Here is a 19,152-nt window from a genome sequence, read left to right on the forward strand (position 1 = left end):
TAAAGCGGTCTAAAGCAATCTAAAGCAGTCTTAAGCAGTCTAAAGCGGTCTAAAGCAGTCTAAAGCGGTCTAAAGCGGTCTAAAGCGGTCTAAAGCAGTCTAAAGCAGTCTAAAGCGGTCTAAAGCAGTCTACAGTGGTCTAAAGCGGTCTAAAGCGGTCTAAAGCGGTCAAAAGCGGTCTAAAGCAGTCTAAAGCGGTCTAAAGCAGTCTAAAGCGGTCTAAAGCGGTCTAACCTAGCAGTCTAAAGCAATCTAAAGCAATCTAAAGCGGTCTAAAGCAGTCTAAAGCGGTCTAAAGCAGTCTAAAGCGGTCTAAAGCGGTCTAAAGCAGTCTAAAGCGGTCTAAAGCAGTCTTAAGCAGTCTAAAGCAGTCTAAAGCGGTCTAAAGCGGTCTAAAGCAGTCTAAAGCAGTCTAAAGCGGTCTAAAGCAGTCTAAAGCGGTCTAAAGCGGTCTAACGTAGCAGTCTAAAGCAATCTAAAGCAGTCTAAAGCGGTCTAAAGCAGTCTAAAGCGGTCTAAAGCGGTCTAACGTAGCAGTCTAAAGCAATCTAAAGCAGTCTAAAGCGGTCTAAAGCAGTCTAAAGCGGTCTAAAGCAGTCTAAAGCGGTCTAAAGCGGTCTAAAGCAGTCTAAAGTGGTCTAAAGCGGTCTAACGTAGCAGTCTAAAGCAATCTAAAGCAGTCTAAAGCGGTCTAAAGCAGTCTAAAGCGGTCTAAAGCAGTCTAAAGCGGTCTAAAGCGGTCTAACCTAGCAGTCTAAAGCAATCTAAAGCAGTCTAAAGCGGTCTAAAGCAGTCTAAAGCGGTCTAAAGCAGTCTTAAGCAGTCTAAAGCAGTCTAAAGCAGTCTAAAGCGGTCTAAAGCGGTCTAAAGCGGTCTAAAGCGGTCTAAAGCAATCTAAAGCAGTCTAAAGCGGTCTAAAGCAGTCTAAAGCAGTCCAAAGCGGTCTAAAGCAGTCTTAAGCAGTCTAAAGCAGTCTAAAGCGGTCTAAAGCAGTCTAAAGCGGTCTAAAGCGGTCTAAAGCAGTCTTAAGCAGTCTAAAGCGGTCTAAAGCTAAAGCAGTCTAAAGCTAAAGCAGTCCAAAGCGGTCTAAAGCGGTCTAAAGCGGTCTAAAGCGGTCTAAAGCAGTCTAAAGCGGTCTAAAGCGGTCTAAAGCAGTCTAAAGCGGTCTAAAGCAGTCTAAAGCGGTCTAAAGCAGTCTAAAGCGGTCTAAAGCAGTCTAAAGCGGTCTAAAGCGGTCTAAAGCAGTCTAGTCAAAGCAGTCTAAAGCGGTCTAAAGCGGTCTAAAGCAGTCTAAAGCGGTCTAAAGCAGTCTAAAGCAGTCTAAAGCGGTCTAAAGCGGTCTAAAGCGGTCTAAAGCAGTCTAAAGCGGTCTAAAGCAGTCTAAAGCGGTCTAAAGCAGTCTAAAGCGGTCTAAAGCAGTCTAAAGCGGTCTAAAGCGGTCTAAAGCGGTCTAAAGCGGTCTAAAGCAGTCTAAAGCGGTCTAAAGCGGTCTAAAGCGGTCTAAAGCGGTCAAAAGCGGTCTAAAGCAGTCTAAAGCGGTCTTAAGCGGTCTAAAGCGGTCTAAAGCGGTCTAAAGCAGTCTAAAGCGTTCTAAAGCGGTCTAAAGCGGTCTTAAGCGGTCTAAAGCGGTCTAAAGCGGTCTAAAGCGGTCTAAAGCGGTCTAAAGCGGTCTACAGCAGTCTAAAGCGGTCTAAAGCGGTCTAAAGCGGTCTAAAGCGGTCTAAAGCGGTCTAAAGCGGTCTAAAGCGGTCTAAAGCAGTCTAAAGCAGTCCAAAGCGGTCTAAAGCGGTCTAAAGCAGTCTAAAGCAGTCCAAAGTGGTCTAAAGCAGTCTAAAGCGGTCTAAAGCGGTCTAAAGCAGTCTAGTCAAAGCAGTCCAAAGCGGTCTAAAGCAGTCTAAAGCAGTCTAAAGTGGTCTAAAGCAGTCTAAAGCAGTCCAAAGCAGTCTAAAGCGGTCTAAAGCAGTCTAAAGCGGTCTAAAGCAGTCTAAAGCGGTCTAAAGCAGTCTTAAGCAGTCTAAAGCAGTCTAAAGCAGTCTAAAGCGGTCTAAAGCAGTCTAAAGCAGTCCAAAGCGGTCTAAAGCGGTCTAACGTAGCAGTCTAAAGCAGTCTAACGTAGCAGTCTAAAGCAGTCTAAAGCAGTCTAAAGCGGTCTAAAGCGGTCTAAAGCAGTCTAAAGCGTTCTAAAGCAGTCTAAAGCGGTCTAAAGCGGTCTAAAGCGGTCTACAGCGGTCTAAATCGGTCTAAAGCGGTCTAAAGCAGTCTAAAGCGGTCTAACGTAGCAGTCTAAAGCAGTCTAACGTAGCAGTCTAAAGCAGTCTAAAGCAGTCTAACGTAGCAGTCTAAAGCAGTCTAAAGCGGCAGTCTAAAGCAGTCTAAAGCGGTCTAAAGCGGTCTAAAGCACTCTAAAGCGGTCTAAAGCAGTCTAAAGCGTTCTAAAGCGGCCTAAAGCGGTCATAGTGTCAGTCATAGTGTCAGTCATAGTGTCAGTCATAGTATCAGTCATAGTGTCAGTCATAGTGTCAGTCATAGTGTCAGTCATAGTATCAGTCATAGTGTCAGTCATAGTGTCAGTCATAGTATCAGTCATAGTATCAGTCATAGTGTCAGTCATAGTGTCAGTCATAGTGTCAGTCATAGTGTCAGTCATAGTATCAGTCATAGTGTCAGTCATAGTGTCAGTCATAGTGTCAGTCACAGTATCAGTCATAGTATCAGTCATAGTATCAGTCATAGTGTCAGTCATAGTGTCAGTCATAGTGTCAGTCATAGTGTCAGTCATAGTGTCAGTCATAGTATCAGTCATAGTGTCAGTCATAGTGTCAGTCATAGTGTCAGTCATAGTGTCAGTCATAGTGTCAGTCATAGTATCAGTCATAGTGTCAGTCATAGTATCAGTCATAGTGTCAGTCATAGTGTCAGTCATAGTGTCAGTCATAGTATCAGTCATAGTGTCAGTCATAGTATCAGTCATAGTGTCAGTCATAGTGTCAGTCATAGTGTCAGTCATAGTGTCAGTCATAGTATCAGTCATCATAGTGTCAGTCATAGTGTCAGTCATAGTGTCAGTCATAGTATCAGTCATAGTATCAGTCATAGTGTCAGTCATAGTGTCAGTCATAGTGTCAGTCATAGTGTCAGTCATAGTGTCAGACATAGTGTCAGTCATAGTGTCAGTCATAGTGTCAGTCATAGTATCAGTCATAGTGTCAGTCATAGTGTCAGTCATAGTGTCAGTCATAGTGTCAGTCATAGTGTCAGTCATAGTGTCAGTCATAGTATCAGTCATAGTGTCAGTCATAGTGTCAGTCATAGTGTCAGTCATAGTGTCAGTCATAGTGTCAGTCATAGTGTCAGTCATAGTGTCAGTCATAGTATCAGTCATAGTGTCAGTCATAGTATCAGTCATAGTGTCAGTCATAGTGTCAGTCATAGTATCAGTCATAGTGTCAGTCATAGTGTCAGTCATAGTGTCAGTCATAGTATCAGTCATAGTATCAGTCATAGTGTCAGTCATAGTGTCAGTTATTGTGTCAATCTTTAAAGACCCGCATGCTATGATGACCAGTCTAAATTCACCAAGTTCACTTGATTTGTCCCACATTGACACACACACACACACAAGCACGCAAGCACGCTCATAAACACACCCGTGCTCACACACTCTCACACACGCAGCCCACTGACATACAGATGACAGCCCATTAGCACAGCTCAACGTGTCTACATGACAGACCCAAACTGCATCACTGTGAGGACTCCAGTGAGAAGCAGGGGGATGAGATGATTGAACGATGTCCTCCTCTCTGGTGTTTTCCAGACTGAACGAGTTTCCCAAGCACATCAGTGGAGAAGGATGTGAGTACATGAGCGGATGAATCACAAGCTGCGCTGTTCTCTTTCTCTCTCCCTCTTTCTCTCTCTCTCTCTCTCACTCTCTCTCTCTACCTCCATTATATCTCCCTCTTTTTCTACGTCTCCCCTCCTCCTCTCTCTCCCTCTTTCTCGTTCTCTCATCTTTCTCCCTCTTTCTCTCTCCCTCTTTCTTTCTACCTCCCTCTATCTCTCTCCCTCTTTCTCTACCTCTCTCTCCTCTTTCTCTCTCATTCTACCTCTCTCCTCTCTCTATCAGAAAATATCTTGTTGCAGCAGTATTGCTAACTGTGAGACTTTTTAGCATTGCATTGATATTAATGTTGTGGACTCTTTTGGATTAGATTGAGATTAATGTTGTGGACTTTTTTGGATTCGATTGAGATTAATAACATTTCTGGATTAGACTGACGTTAATGATGTTTTTGGATTAGATTGATATTAATGACGTTTTTGGACTTTCCTCCCATGTTGTAGCCAAGTCAGCGTCGGTGCGAGCCCTGCTCTTCGACATCTCCTTCCTTATGCTCTGTCACGTGGTGCAGACCTACGGGTCTGAGGTTAGTCACACACACACACACACACACACACACACACACACACACACACTCTGCTCTTACAGAACTCAACCACTAGGTGTCCAAATACCCACACTGTTCTAAGTGTACAGTAGTAGTGAAAATAACTTCTTCGTCTTTTAACATTACATTGCAACTTGCATCATATAGAAATTGCAACCTTGACCTCTTCTGCCCCCTCCCACCCTCCCCAGGTGATCTTGTCAGACCCCAGCCCCTCCGGGGAGACCCCGTTCTTTGAGACGTGGCTGCAGACGTGCATGCCGGAAGAGGGGAAGACCTTGAACCCAGACCACCCCTGCTTCAGACCAGAGTCTGGCAAGGTGGAGAGTCTGGTGGCTCTACTGAACAACAACTCAGAGATGAAGCTAGTGTGAGTTGACATACACCCACACTCGCATGCTCACACACACACACACACACACACACACACACACACACACACACACACACACACACACACCCACACACACACACACACACACACACACACACACACACACACACACACACCCACACACACACACACACAGTAGCCATACTGATTGTTGTTGTTGTTGTTCTCTCTGTTAGTCAGATGAAGTGGCATGAGATCTGTCTCAGCACACCGGCGGCCATCTTGGAAGTGCTGAATGCCTGGGAGAATGGAGTATTGTCTGTGGAGGCAGTACAGGTGAGTCCATCACTCAGCCTGTGTGTGTGTGTGTGTGTGTGTGTGTGTGTGTGTGTGTGTGTGTGTGTGTGTGCGCGCGCGTGCGTGCGTGCGTGCGCGCGTGTGTGTGTCTGTGTCTGTGTGTGCGCACGTGTGAGAGTGAGAGTGTGCGTGTGTGTGTGTGTGTGTGTGTGTGTTCGCACGTGCGTGTGTTTGTGAGTGCATTGCGTGCATGTGTGGAACAAATAAACTCAAGTGAACTTGAGAGACTGGTCATTATAGCATGCAGGTCTTTAAAAAGATTGTTGTGTGACATCATGGAGTTGTTGTTTATACTGAGTGTCTTCCTCATTCAGCTTCCTTCACAAAGTCATGGCGTGGCCCGTAAACTGGGTCAGAGGATCTCAAGCAAGAGTTGACAGGAGTTCACATTCTTAAATAACACCTGGCTCTTTCTTGCTTCACACTTTCCCCGTCTTTCTTTCTTTCCCATCCCCCATCCTCTCCTCGCCCCAACCTTTACCCTCATTCCTCTCCCCCCCACACACCCACACTCCTGCCCCCCCTCCCCTCTCTTGAGAGCAGAAGATCACAGACAACATCAAGGGGAAGGTGTGCAGCATGGCGATCTGTGCCGTGGCGTGGCTGGTGGCTCATGTGAGGATGCTGGGCCTGGACGAGAGGGAGAAGCCCCAGACCATGATACGACAGCTCATGACCCCGCTGTACGCCGAGAACACGCTGCAGTTCTACAACGAACGGTACGACACGTGCACGCACGCACGCGCACACATATCCTTCTTTCCTGTCTAGAAATTAACACTTATAAAAAAAAATCAAGGTCTTAAAAGTTTGAAAATAGACATGGGTCATTGAAAGTGCTTGAATTCCCCTCTCTCTCTCTCTCCAAAAGAACATATTCAATTTTCTTTTATGTTTCAGAAGGTGTGGGAACCATGAATAAAATAGGTCACTCAACTCATTTAGTCACTCAAAGCTGCGTGTGTGTCTGTGTGTGTGCGTGTGCGAGCGCGTGTGTGAGTGCGTTTGTTTGTGAGTGCATTGCGTGCTTGTGTGATTGTGTGTGTCAATGTGGAACAAATCACTCAAGTGAACTCTGTGAACTTAGACCAGTCATCATAGGGTGCAGGTCTTTAAAGATGTTGTGTGACATCATGGAACATGTGTCATTCTCACTCATATTTTTCTGCGATAGAGACAGTAGAGATTTGGCAAGGCAAGTTTATTTGTATAGAACATTTCATACAACAGGGGCAATTCAAAGTCCTTTACATACAGCATAAAAAAATACATAAAGAGGAGAATAGTAAACAGATTAAAAAAAATAAAAATGCAATAATTTGACAGGAAGGATGGATGAGAGAGAGAGAGAGAGAGAGAGACGGGATGACATGCAGGATATGTCCGCGGTCGGAATCGAAACGGGAACCGGGTTACATGGAGCATACTGTGTTTAGCATGGAGCATAGTGTGTTTAGCATGGAGCATAGTGTGTTTAGCATGGAGCATAGTGTGTTACGCCACCATGGAAGCGCCCCCATGGAACAAGTGTCTTAACAATCCACTAGTTCTGCTTATTAGAAATGAGCATCCAACACAGAGACGATAGATAGAGATAGAGATGATTAGATATGATCATCCTGATGCTCAATCCATAGGCTACACAAATTCCCTACAAACATGGGAGTGAGAGTGATAACTGTAAAAACTATGACTAAATGGACTGCACTTTATCCAAAGCGCTTTACAACGGCCTGTCATTCACCCATTCACTCACACACCAATGGCGGCAAGCTACCATGCAAGGCGCCGGCCCGCTCACTGAGAGCAATTTGGGGTTCAGTGTCTTGCCCAAGGACACTTCGACAGAACCGCCGTACTGTCGACCTTGCGAACATTAGACGGCGGCTCTACCTCCTGCGCCACAGCCACCCCCGACTAGTTAACGCTCTCCCACCATCCCCCTTTCACTCTTTCTTTCTCTCGCTCCCCCTCTCTCGCCCCCCCCCCCAGGGTGGTGATCATGAGTTCCATCCTAGAGCACATGTGTGCTGACGTGTTCCAGCAGACGGGCCTGGCCCTACGACCCCCCATGGAGGGCCAGGAACCAATCCCCTACCGCAACCTCCTCCCGGCCCGCGAGCCCATCCACGACAGCCTCAGTAAGCAGTTCCGGACGGTCCTGTGGAAGGGCTGGGTGGACAGCCGGGCCCTGCACCTCTTCGAGAGCCTGCTCCACATGGGAGGAGTCTTCTGGTTCACCAACAACCTGGTCAAGGTAAAGGGGTTGTGGGGGACTTCATCCTAACTAGTGTTGTTCCGATACCATTTTTTGATCCCGATACCGATACCGATACCTGACCGTGCAGTACTTGCCGATACCGAGTACCGATCCGATACCGGTTTTTGAAAAGGAAAAAAAAAAAAAAAAAAAAAAAAAAAAAATTTGAGCCGCATACTCACCTCGATGTAAAATTATTGCTAACACTTAGTCTGGCACTGCTCAAAACCTTTGTAAAACAGGAAAAAATACCAACAGAGAGTGAATACTATAGAACTTTTTTTTATTGTCTACCTGGTATGGTGACAAGAAAATCAACCCCTTATAAAACCTGAAATGTGGCTCTCACAGATGCCAATCAGTGCAATATCCATTTAAGATATAAAACAGTCGTAGTAGTAGTGCAACAGCAAGTGAACATTTACAAACAAAATAACTTTACAACTTAAAAAAAAAAAAAAATAAAAAAAAAAATATCGGATTTTTTTTTTGTTAGTACTCGCCGATACCGATACCAGCATTTTTGTGCGTATCGGTGGCCATGCCGATACTAGTATCGGTATCGGAACAACACTAATCCTAACCCTACCTCTTCTCTGTGGAACTCAAGGCTGGATTATGGAGCCATAATCCTGGATTATGTGCATAGTCTTCACCATTCTGTCATCTCACTGGCTTATCAGAAACCTTTGTTGGTTGCCAATGAAAAAAATAAATGAAAACAAAAATTCAAGCGACATAATTATCTCTGTGTCAGGCAAGTATGTAAAACATTTCTTGATAGGAAAAGCCACAGCCATGTAGTTCTGAAATAGGGACAACACATGTTGGAATAGTGATGCTTCCAAAAGGAAAGCCAAACAAGGAAAGGAGGCAAGAGAGGCAGTTTTGCTCACTGTTCATTCACTCATTGCCATCTTCTTTCAAAAGCTCTCTCATAGTAATAATGATGACAGCTGCACTAGTGTCATGAGGAAGGAACTGGCACTAGTTCAGTTTCCAGTAATGTTGTCACTCCCCCAGAGCCTTCCTGTGAAGGTGAACCCTCAACCGATATGGGGTGGTATACAAGAACCATAATTTCCACCTCAGAAGCAGTTAGGCAGTTCACAAGAATCAAACAGACTCACCTTGCATTCTACATTTACATTACTGTTTTCGCATTTAGCTGACTCCTTTATCCAAGCAAGTAAGTGAATCATCTATCCATCAGTCATCATAAGAAGTGATGTAATCTATGCTGTGACCAGGGACCATTGACAGTTACAATGCTAGAAGAAGGAAGATTATTTAATTTTTTTAATATTAGAGAAACTCATAGGGCTTTCACACCGGCAGTTCCGAACGCCGGTTCGCGTTCGCGTTCGGAAACCTCCGAACGTTGGCGCTGTCTGGCGAACGATACACTGGTATGAACGCGGGCTCGTTCGCCAGACAGCGCCAACGTTTGGAGGTTTCCGAACGCGAACACGAACCGGAGTTCGGAACTGCCGGTGTGAAAGCCCTATGAGTGATGCGCTCACTATTATCACTTTATGGCAAAACACCTCCAGTGACGTTGTTAAGTCAGTCCTTATTGAAAGAGGAGCAGTCCCCGGCCCTTCCAAACCTGCAGTGAAAAATACCCAACTTCAGTCTGAGAGAGACTGCAACAATTAGAGAGTTTCAACAATTAACTTCTGAACTGTATATTGCCAAATGGGCAGAAGGTTTCTAGACAGTGGCTACTGTACGCACCCTCAACAGGTTGTGTGTACTGTTTTGCAGGCAAACTGTCCTCCAGCAAGCTGGTGGCTTTAGTCAGAGGTTTAGTGACTGGAAGAACTCTGAAAGAATAGGGGAACATAAAAAGAGACAGAACACAGGTCATGCATGCTTGTCTTGCACCAGCGGACAAGGGGCGCTATAGATGCAGATCTCATTTAGCAACTTGAGGAACTTGGGAACGTAAATACTCGAGGGACATTTTGAAAAGAGTTGTAGCAGTGATAAAGTTCTTGTAGCAGTGATCAAGTTCTTGGGTGTTCTTGGCCTTAGAGGCTGACAAGTTTTTTTAACATCTTGCAGTCACTGTAAACATTTTTTCTCTTCACCCACACACAGATGGGGGAAAGTGTTTCAGAAGACAGATGTCACTGACATTAAAATCGCTGTCCAGTACTCAGTGGAGTTAACCAAGGCAGAGAGAAATTACCAAGAAATTACACCCACATTAGAGAGGCCTTCTGTGGTATGTGCAATGATGATAATGAGAAAAGAGATTCTCGAATTGAGGCCGCTGGACTATGTGCTACATTGGACACCTTAGAGATGGTGTTCATGGCACATTTCTGGGACGTCATACTACTGGATCGGTTCCACATTACAGAAGAAGGCAGAATAAACAATGAGCAGCGGAGGATCAGATATTGACGATCTAGTGGATGATTTTGCAAGGAGGAAGGCAAGAAAGGCACTGATATGTGGACCATGATCCAGCATCAATTAGTTTTTCTCATGATGGCTGATGTATAAATGATTAACTTACTTTAGACAAATGTACTTGTAAGTCGCTTTGGATAAAGATTTCTGCTAAATGTCTGAAATGTAAATGTAGTTATTGAACGTATCGACTACATAAAGGCTGGCTGGGGGTCGTTTTCTTTCTGGGACAGTTTATCCTAGACTTAACCCTGGTCACGGGGAAAGTGTTGTGGGACGCTGTATTTGGAGAGTTAAATAAAGATGGTTCATAGACTATCAGCTCTAACTCTAACTCCATCCCCTAACCATAGAGATTAGTTTATATAGGTTTGTAGTTCACTATCAACACGTTGTTTAACTAACAAGTCACTAACCATAGCTTGTGTACATGTTTTTGTGTGTGTGTGTGTGTGTGTGCGTGCGTGCGTTCGTGTATCGACCTCTCTACTTCCTGTGTGTCTGTCCAGGAGCTTCTAAAGGAGACTCGTCAGGAGTGGGCCAATCGGGTGGTGGAGCTACTCTACAGTATATTCTGCCTGGATACCCAACAGATCACCCTCACCCTATTGGGTCACATCCTGCCCAACCTGCTGACTGACTCCGCCCATTGGCACAGCCTGGCAGACCCACCAGGCAAGGCCCTGGCCAAGTAAGAACCCTCCTCCATTCCAGACCTGGGTCAAATGCAGGACACATGTAATGGGGAGGGCTCGTTGATCTAGCTGGGAGTTAGAACTTCCTGCTTCCTGTTTCATCTGTTCACTGGAGACACCCACAACAAGCACGCATCGCTGTGACACTGACATGATCATGCCGATATTTGCCTGTCAAACCCACCCGTGATGTTCCTGTCTCTGATTGGTCGTGGTGATGTTCCATGACTGAGTTGTGATCTGTGTTGCCCTCTCTGATTGGTGGCGGTGATGTTCCATGTCTGAGGTATGACCCATGTCTGGCTTTCTTGTCTGATTGGTTGCGGTGATGAAGTTTTATTGTTGTGTTACGTACACAAGTGTAACGGCTCAAACACACCTCCAGTGTCTACCCCAGCAGTGCGTGTGCGTGGTAATCTTCACGTGCGCGGCGCGCAGAAACAAGAGACAAGAGTCTGAATTTCTGGCTGCCGTGCTGCGGCACAAATGTCATGAGTATTGCACTCGGTTAGAGGTTAAGTAAGTAAGTAAGTAATGCTTTATTTATATAGCGCCTTTCGTACATGAATGCTATCTAATCGGCACAATTGCCACTGGTAGGATTGAGTAAAGTGACTGTGTGCGTAACCTCTTATCTATCCGACAGCCCGCCGGCGGCCATAGCGCAATGTGCTAATTGTCTTGCCCTGTACATGCTTCCTATGTTCCTATGTTTACGTAGGTAGTCATGCGTTACATCCTCTCAAAGCTATGATTCTTGCTCTTCGAGCCAAATAATCCATCTCAAGATACATAGGAGTCATAACAGACACAATCGACGTCGCTGTCAGACCACCAACAAACACACTACATGTACATCGACACATTTTATAAAACTCACCAATTAAGTCTCATTAGTTGACCACTGATCGCTAACATTCCGACAACTCCGGTTGGTTTACATTGTCAATAAAAATATTTAGGCGAAAATGAAAAAAACTTTTTTACTTGTTCAAACATGTATTTCTCAACGCCAGCCACTTAGTCATTCTTACTGTTGGGGAACAAACTTCAGAGTGTTACCTTCAAAAGGAGACCAACCCCATGCATTTACTCCAAATGGTTCAAGAACAGCTTCCAATTTACTTTGTGCATACATTGGATAGGCGTTTTAGGCGAATTATACAGGAATGGTAAGGGGTTAAGTGTAGGTAGTCCGTTTACTTGTGGGATGTGCTTGGGGATAATAGTCATTTGTTTTCACTAGGCTTGTTCATGAGCCTGATCGCCTGGGGGAAGTAGCTGTTGGTTAGCCTCTGAGTTTTGGCCCTGAGGCTCTGGAAGAGGCTTCGTCTTTTGGACGGCATTGGTTTGAACAGACTGTGGTTGGGATGGCTGGGAACTTTGATGATCCTCCGGGCTTTGCTGACACACCGTTTGTTGTATATGTCCTGGATGGGAGGAAGCTCACATCCACTGATGCGTTCGGCTGTCCGCACCACCCTCTGCAGCGCTTTGCGGTTGAGGGCAGTGCAGCTGCCGTGTCAGACAGTGATGCGCCCAGTCAGAATGCTCTATGGTTGGTCAGTCAGAATGCTCTATGGTTGGTCAGTCAGAATGCTCTATGGTTGGTCAGTCAGAATGCTCTATGGTTGGTCAGTCAGAATGCTCTATGGTTGGTCAGTCAGAATGCTCTATGGTTGGTCAGTCAGAATGCTCTATGGTTGGTCAGTCAGAATGCTCTATGGTTGGTCAGTCAGAATGCTCTATGGTTGATCAGTCAGAATGCTCTATGGTTGGTCAGTCAGAATGCTCTATGGTTGGTCAGTCAGAATGCTCTATGGTTGATCAGTCAGAATGCTCTATGGTTGGTCAGTCAGAATGCTCTATGGTTGGTCAGTCAGAATGCTCTATGGTTGGTCAGTCAGAATGCTCTATGGTTGGTCAGTCAGAATGCTCTATGGTTGGTCAGTCAGAATGCTCTATGGTTGGTCAGTCAGAATGCTCTATGGTTGATCAGTCAGAATGCTCTATGATTGGTCAGTCAGATGTTCTATCAGAACTTCTATGGTTGATCAGTCTGATGTTCTATTAGGGGTGTAACGGATCACGGATAATCCGTGATCCGTTCGGATCGCCCTCCACGGTTCGGAACGCATGTGTACCGCGGATCAATAGCAAAATCGTTTTTTTTTTTTTTTTTTTTTTTTTTTTTTTTTTTTCCTAACACCAGGGGAGCCACCCCTCCTAAATTTCGTTGTTTGGTACCTGTGCTGTAGCAATGACAATAAAGACCATTCATTCATTCATTCAAATGTAACCGGTAGAAAAACAATCATGTGCGCTTTATTCTCACTCTCTGCATGTGTACTGAGTTGACAACAACATTCATTCACTCATCTCTGTCCCACTTATATCACGTCATATCACCCGCTAAGCAGCCTGGGTGATTGTGTAAACACACAAAAAAAGTACTCTGTTACGTACTCACTCCACGTGAAGCTGGGAATCCACAGCAACAAGTATCATGGCGAGTGCTAGCAACGTTGGCGAACTGGAAAGGCCTCCCTCGTCATTGAAATCACATGTATGGGAGCACTTTGGCTTCCCTGTTACTTATAATAATGATGGAAGGAGGGAAAGTTACGGTGTGTAGGCATTGTGCCACGCGGAAATCTTATGAGGCAGGCAATACGTCAAGCATGGCCACACATTTAACGCGACATCACCCTGGTGTGTTGATGACGGGGGGCAAGAAAAAAGTAGCTCAACAACAACTTCTCCAAACGTCATTTAAACAGACGATTCCTGCAGACTCAGACCGGGCTAAAGCCATTACCAATTCAATTGGGAAGTTTATCGCGGCAGACATGAGGCCATACTCCGTTGTGGAGAACGGAGGGTTTCAAAATATGATCAATGTGCTTGAGCCACGTTACAAAATCCCCTCGCGCCCCCACTTCAGTGAGAAGGTTGTGCCCGACCTCTATGAAAAGGAGAGGATCCTAATTGTCGGCGAATTAGCAAATGCATCCTCTTTTTACAGAATTCAAGGAAAATGTTGTTTTTATTTAAAAAAAAAAATGTTTTGTGTTGATCCGAAAAATGATCCGATCCGTGACTCAAAATCCGTGACACGATCCGATCCGTGAGTTAGGTGATCCGTTACACCCCTATGTTCTATGACTGAGGTGTGATCTGTGTTTTCCTCTGATTGGTTGCGGTGATGTTCCATGACTGAGGTGTGAGTAAGCAATTTACCATAAGGGGGTTGTGGAAGGGGGTTGTGGAGACATTTACCACTGGTACAGGGTTGTGGCACAGAAGAATCTGTGTTTTGCTCTCTGATTGGTTGCGGTGATGTTCCCTGACTGAGGTGGGATCTGTGTTTTTCTGTCTGATTGGTTGTGGTGATGTTCCATGTCTCCTGAGATAGTTTCCTTTATACTTCTGCACATTAGATACTGTACATAAACTACCTCACTGCACTAGCTACTTAACTGTCATAGCTCATAACTGTATATAGCCCATAACTGTATATACCCTACAACACTACCTCTGAACATACAGTATATTGCATATTAGTCACCTATCACTACCATTCTTGTTCTATTTATGACGTGCCCTTATATCACTATTTGCACTTTTGGTTGGATACTGACCTGCGTTTTGTTGGATAGTACTTGTACTCTGATGACAAGTTGAAGTTGAATCTAATCTAATCTAATCCGTGACTGAGGAGTGATGTGTGTTGTCCTGTCTGTCTCCAGACTGTCGGTGTGGTGTGCCCTCAGCTCCTACTCCTCACACCACAAGGGACAGGCGTCCGCTAGGCAACGCAAGAGGCAGCGCGAAGACATCGAGGTAACACACACCTGCTCTCATGTGCACACAACCACACACACACACACACACACACACACACACACACACACACACACACACACACGCACGCACGCACACACACACACGCACACAAACACAAATACATGAATTCTCCCTCATGCACACACACACGCACACACACAGTAATCCACACACACACACACACACACACACACAATCTCTTTCGCTCACACCCAATCTCAAACACAACATATTGTAGAGGTCCATGGGTATTGTAGTCTCTAAAGCCCCTCTCTTTGCCTACAGGACTACAGCAGCCTGTTCCCCCTGGATGACTCCCAGCCCTCCAAGCTAATGCGTCTGCTGAGCTCCAACGAGGACGAACCTGTAGTCCTCTCCAGTCCAGGTAGCTCGACACCAGTGACGTGTACCTTCACTCTGTACATTTGGGAATTATGCATCAGGGGAGGCTGCGGAAGTAGAAACCGGAGGACGGGCTCATTGGTAATGCATCCGACGGAATTAGGGATGGTATCGAACACGCAGTAGCATTGCAAGTCTGATAACATTCCTCCTTCTATTCCATGCATCCATGCATCCTACCAGCTTCTGTCAAATGAACCCTGTCGAACGTGTTTGATACCATTCCTCCGATTTCTACCTCCACCAGCCTCCGCTCCTCTCCTGTGCAACATGTTTATGTTTACGCCTAATGCTTAGCCCCAGGGGTTCATTATCTCCCTTCCAGATTCCATGAAGGTTTCTTGAACATAGTTTACGTCTGCATCTCTCTGGCTGTAACAAGTCCACACTCGCCACCTCTCTCTCTCTCTCTCTCTCTCTCTCTCTCTCTCTCTCTCTCTCTCTACCTGGTGACAGACCAGCGTAGGCTAGAGGATGAAGCATGACTCCACGTTGTGAGAAACTCCCGGGCCTGATTCACTAAGGGTCCTGCACCCGGGGGCCAACGTCACCTGCATTTGCAGTCGGAATAAAGCACCAAAAAACCCAAGAGTTCAGACTTGTTCAGACTTTGTCTTCACCGTTCATTTCTTATTTATTTCACCTTTCCACTCTCTGTTCTGTGTGTCGTTCTCTTAGGAAACAACAGTAGCACAGTGTGCTTAAGGCCAATTCAGTTTTGGAATCTGGCTGTGTTGTTGTTGTTGTTGTTGTTGTTGTTGTTGTTGTTGTTGTTGTTGTTGCTGCTGCTTGCACGCTAAGCTTGCATGGTTCATCGAATCATGATTTCTCAATGTTTTCCTCAAACAGCCCTGTGCTCGGGAATCGGGTGTTTTCTGTTTTTCATATCAAAAGTAAAATCATTCGATACCGACCTGTCACAGGTGTGAGGGTTGACTGGAACAACATGACTAAGCCTATTGTGACTGGCAGCACTGAGCGTGTCGTTGCCTTGGCTTGATTTATAGCTTCCTGTCTTCATGGACTTGGACAAAGCCGCTGTAAAAGAGCTTTGAATAATTTGAGCAATCCCGGCCATTCTGAACCCCCATGGAAACGTAAATTCCCCAGGATCAAAGGGCAGGACGTTGCGTTATTTTGGAAATTGGTTACTTTCCACTACTTTTACTTTAATTACACACACACACACACGCACACGCGCGCACACACACACACACACACACACACTCAGTAATGTGGTGGAACCTGGTAGATGGATAGAAAGAGAAGGCTCTTCTGATGAAGTGCCATGTCATGTGTTCAGTGAAGGAGGTGGAACCTCATATAGAAACTTCTCTGGTTTCCGCTCTAGAAGGGCAAGGTGGTAGGTCATTTCGTTCTCAGAAAAATGTTAATATAGAAAGTGAAAACATTGAATTTAATTTGTTGTTAATGTCTCATTTTACCGTAGGAAAACGTATTGTCAGTAAATGTAACATTGTGTAAATAAGGAGCGGTGACATCAAGCCCCCAGATGTTCCTAGACTCATCCTCAAGTCAGGACTGCAGAGTCACTCCCTATCTTCTGCCATAGACTGAAGACCCATTTCTTCAGGCTACACCTGAACTACACCTGAACTGTCCCTCCTGAGACATCTACTACCCCCCTCCCCACTCCTACTGTTTCCCCAGTGTCAAAAAAAAATGTAATATATTTACATCTTCTAGCACGACGACTGCCAATGGCTCCAGGCCTGAGCATAGATTACTTTTTCCTGCTTTGACTGGTGGATAGATGATTGACTTACTTAGTCAAATGTATTTGTTGTAAGTCGCTTTTGATAACGGCGTATGCTAAATGCCAAACATGTAAATGGTCTATCCCAACTTGAAACATCTCCTACTTCTCACCTTGCATCTGGGTTGCTACTGATGCGTAATTAGGATGGCAAATGTTTTATTACAGGTGTTTGTTGGGTAAAACTTAAATAATCTTCTGGAAAAACACCAATCCCAATATAGATAATAGGGATTTAGTAATGAGTGGAAACTGGAAAATTGAAACTTGTGGAAGAAGGGAAAATATGTGGAACATGTGATAGAAAGGCAACGTGTTTTCATGTTTTCAGGAGAGGTCAAACGTCATAGAGAAACTCCTTTACCTTAGAAGTGCAATGTTTTTCATTTAATTCTCCGAAAAATGTAAATATTGAAAGCAAAATGTTACTTTCGAAGAATCTATAGTTAATGAATGACAATGATTTTCACGTGAAGAAAACCACATACGGTAGTGACTAAGAAGAATGTTTCCTTTCAACATCAAAATTGCATAAGTAAGGAAGCGTCGGTACTGTCCCTAAGCTGGTCTTCAAGATTAGGGTGAGAATGGGATGCACTGAGCCAATGTTGTCACAATACACTGGAATGACCTACACACTGGCTACTCAGAACTTCTGCTTTTATATGTTAACACACGTTACAAACTACCCTCTCACTTCCACTGGAGACAAGTCCTTAACCCCACACACACCAGACACACACCATGTCCTCTTCAATCTATAATAACTGTATTAGAACTATAGAACTAACTTGTTATATACTTACTAAAATACTTTTGTCCATATATGTTGGGTTATGTTCATTGCTGATTATGTATGTCTAGTGAAATCAAATTTTGATCAATAAATCGACATTAAAAGAATCCAATGTATTTTTATGACTAATAATGTACTTGTCTTGTATTGTATTCCTAAATGCCCTTTGACCTTTCTGTTGTTGTTGTTGTTGACTAGGTGACAGGTCCATGAGCAGCTCTCTATCTGCCTCTCAACTCCACACTGTCAACATGAGAGACCCTCTCAACCGTGTCCTAGGTTAGTTAGTTAACGTGCGCATACAAGCTCACAAACACACACCTTCTCTCTCAACTCTCACTCAACTCTGTCTCTGTCTGCCTGTGTGTCTCTCTCTCTCATCTGGAATTGCTTCATTTGGTCTCCGATGACCCGTGTATAATGTTACCCTCTTCTCCTCCCCCCTCCCCCCTTATCTCTCCTCCCTCCAGCCAACCTGTTCCTCCTCATCTCGTCCATCCTGAGCTCTAAGACGGCGGGGCCACACACCCAGTTTGTGCAGAGCTTCATGGAGGAGTGTGTCGAGTGTCTGGAACAGGGCAACCGTGGCAGCATCCTGCAGTTCATGCCTTTCACCATGGTGTGTGTGTGTGTGTGTGTGTGTGTGTGTGTGTGGGCGGGGGCGGGGGTGGGGGTTTGAGGTGTGCATGATTTTTGGAAATGGGTCTTCAGTCTACGGCTAGGGAGAAGATAGGGAGTGACTCTGCAGTCCTGACTTGAGGATGAGTCTAAAGGAACGTCTGGGGGCTTGACGTCACCTCTCCTTACTTACACAATGTTACATTTACTGACAATGCGTTTTCCCACAGTAAAATGAACGGACATTAACAACGAATTCAATTCAATATTTTCACTTTCTATATTTTTGCCTTGCCATTGCTGAGTTTATAGTTTAGAGATTATCCCTTTAACACATTGAATATTTCAAATATGGCCTGCTGTCAAATACCTAGTCTACCTAGTCTGTAAGGTTTCCAGAAAGCTGGTGATTCATGAGTACTGTAAAAGGGAGGATGTCAGATGCAAACCTCTCTCCCTCCCTTAGTCTAGCACGTCAGACATAATTTGCTATATTGGTGGTAGCTAACGTTATCTTTTAGTTTAGGTGTTTACTTAATGACTTCTGAGAAAACCATTCTCCAACCTTGATAAGATTTCAACATTTACATTTTTCTTTTTGAGAATGCCAGTTAGTAACCTTCATCTCTCTCTCTCTCTCTCTCTCTCTCTCTCTCTCTCTCTCTCTCTCTCTCTCTCTCTCTCTCTCTCTCTCTCTCTCCCCCCCCCCCCCCTCCTCCTCCCCCAGGTGTCGGAGCTAGTGAAGCTCCCTGCCCTAGCCAAGCCTAAGGTGGTCCTGGCCGTCACAGACCTGACTCTGCCCCTGGGGAGGAGGGTCGCAGCTAAGGCCATCTCAGCCCTATAGAGCCACAGCCATCTCAGTCTTGTATGCTGCGTTCACAGCGCGTGCCGAGCTAGGAAACTATGACATTTCCGACTTGGAAACACAGACGACACCCAAGGTCAACCTAGGTCTAGAGACTAGGACCTTCTCTCCATCCATTGGAAGGAAGTTGTCTCTTTCTTTTCATTCTCTTACTCTTTTGATAAGTCTGTGTGTGTGTGTGTGTGTGTGTGTGTGTGTGTGTGTGTGTGTGTGTGTGTGTGTGTGTGTGTGTGTGTGTGTGTGTGTGTGAGAGAGTGTGAGTGTGAGTGTGAGTGTGAGAGAGTGTGTGCGTGCATGCGTGTGCGTAAACAGTTTTTTTTCTATGCTGTT

At 45.1% G+C, this 19,152-nt stretch overlaps 1 protein-coding gene across 1 annotated transcript in view; it reads left to right on the top strand.

The window, feature by feature from the left end:
• The window catches only part of med24 (mediator complex subunit 24), a 30,032-nt gene extending 11,126 nt beyond the window's left edge, over positions 1–18,906 (top strand). The window contains exons 15-26 of the mRNA XM_080541576.1: positions 3,818–3,855; positions 4,348–4,430; positions 4,643–4,821; positions 5,022–5,121; positions 5,686–5,861; positions 7,135–7,399; positions 10,333–10,514; positions 14,268–14,361; positions 14,650–14,749; positions 17,538–17,618; positions 17,810–17,958; positions 18,685–18,906. Coding sequence (XP_080397702.1) covers positions 3,818–3,855; positions 4,348–4,430; positions 4,643–4,821; positions 5,022–5,121; positions 5,686–5,861; positions 7,135–7,399; positions 10,333–10,514; positions 14,268–14,361; positions 14,650–14,749; positions 17,538–17,618; positions 17,810–17,958; positions 18,685–18,801 — 1,564 coding nt within the window. The 3' untranslated portion in view covers positions 18,802–18,906. The remainder of the gene's footprint in view (positions 1–3,817; positions 3,856–4,347; positions 4,431–4,642; positions 4,822–5,021; positions 5,122–5,685; positions 5,862–7,134; positions 7,400–10,332; positions 10,515–14,267; positions 14,362–14,649; positions 14,750–17,537; positions 17,619–17,809; positions 17,959–18,684) is intronic.
• The last annotated feature ends 246 nt before the right edge of the window (positions 18,907–19,152 follow it).

Source organism: Nansenia antarctica, assembly GCF_963989245.1.
Source record: "Nansenia antarctica genome assembly, chromosome: 11".
Taxonomy (NCBI): Eukaryota; Metazoa; Chordata; class Actinopteri; order Argentiniformes; family Microstomatidae; genus Nansenia; species Nansenia antarctica.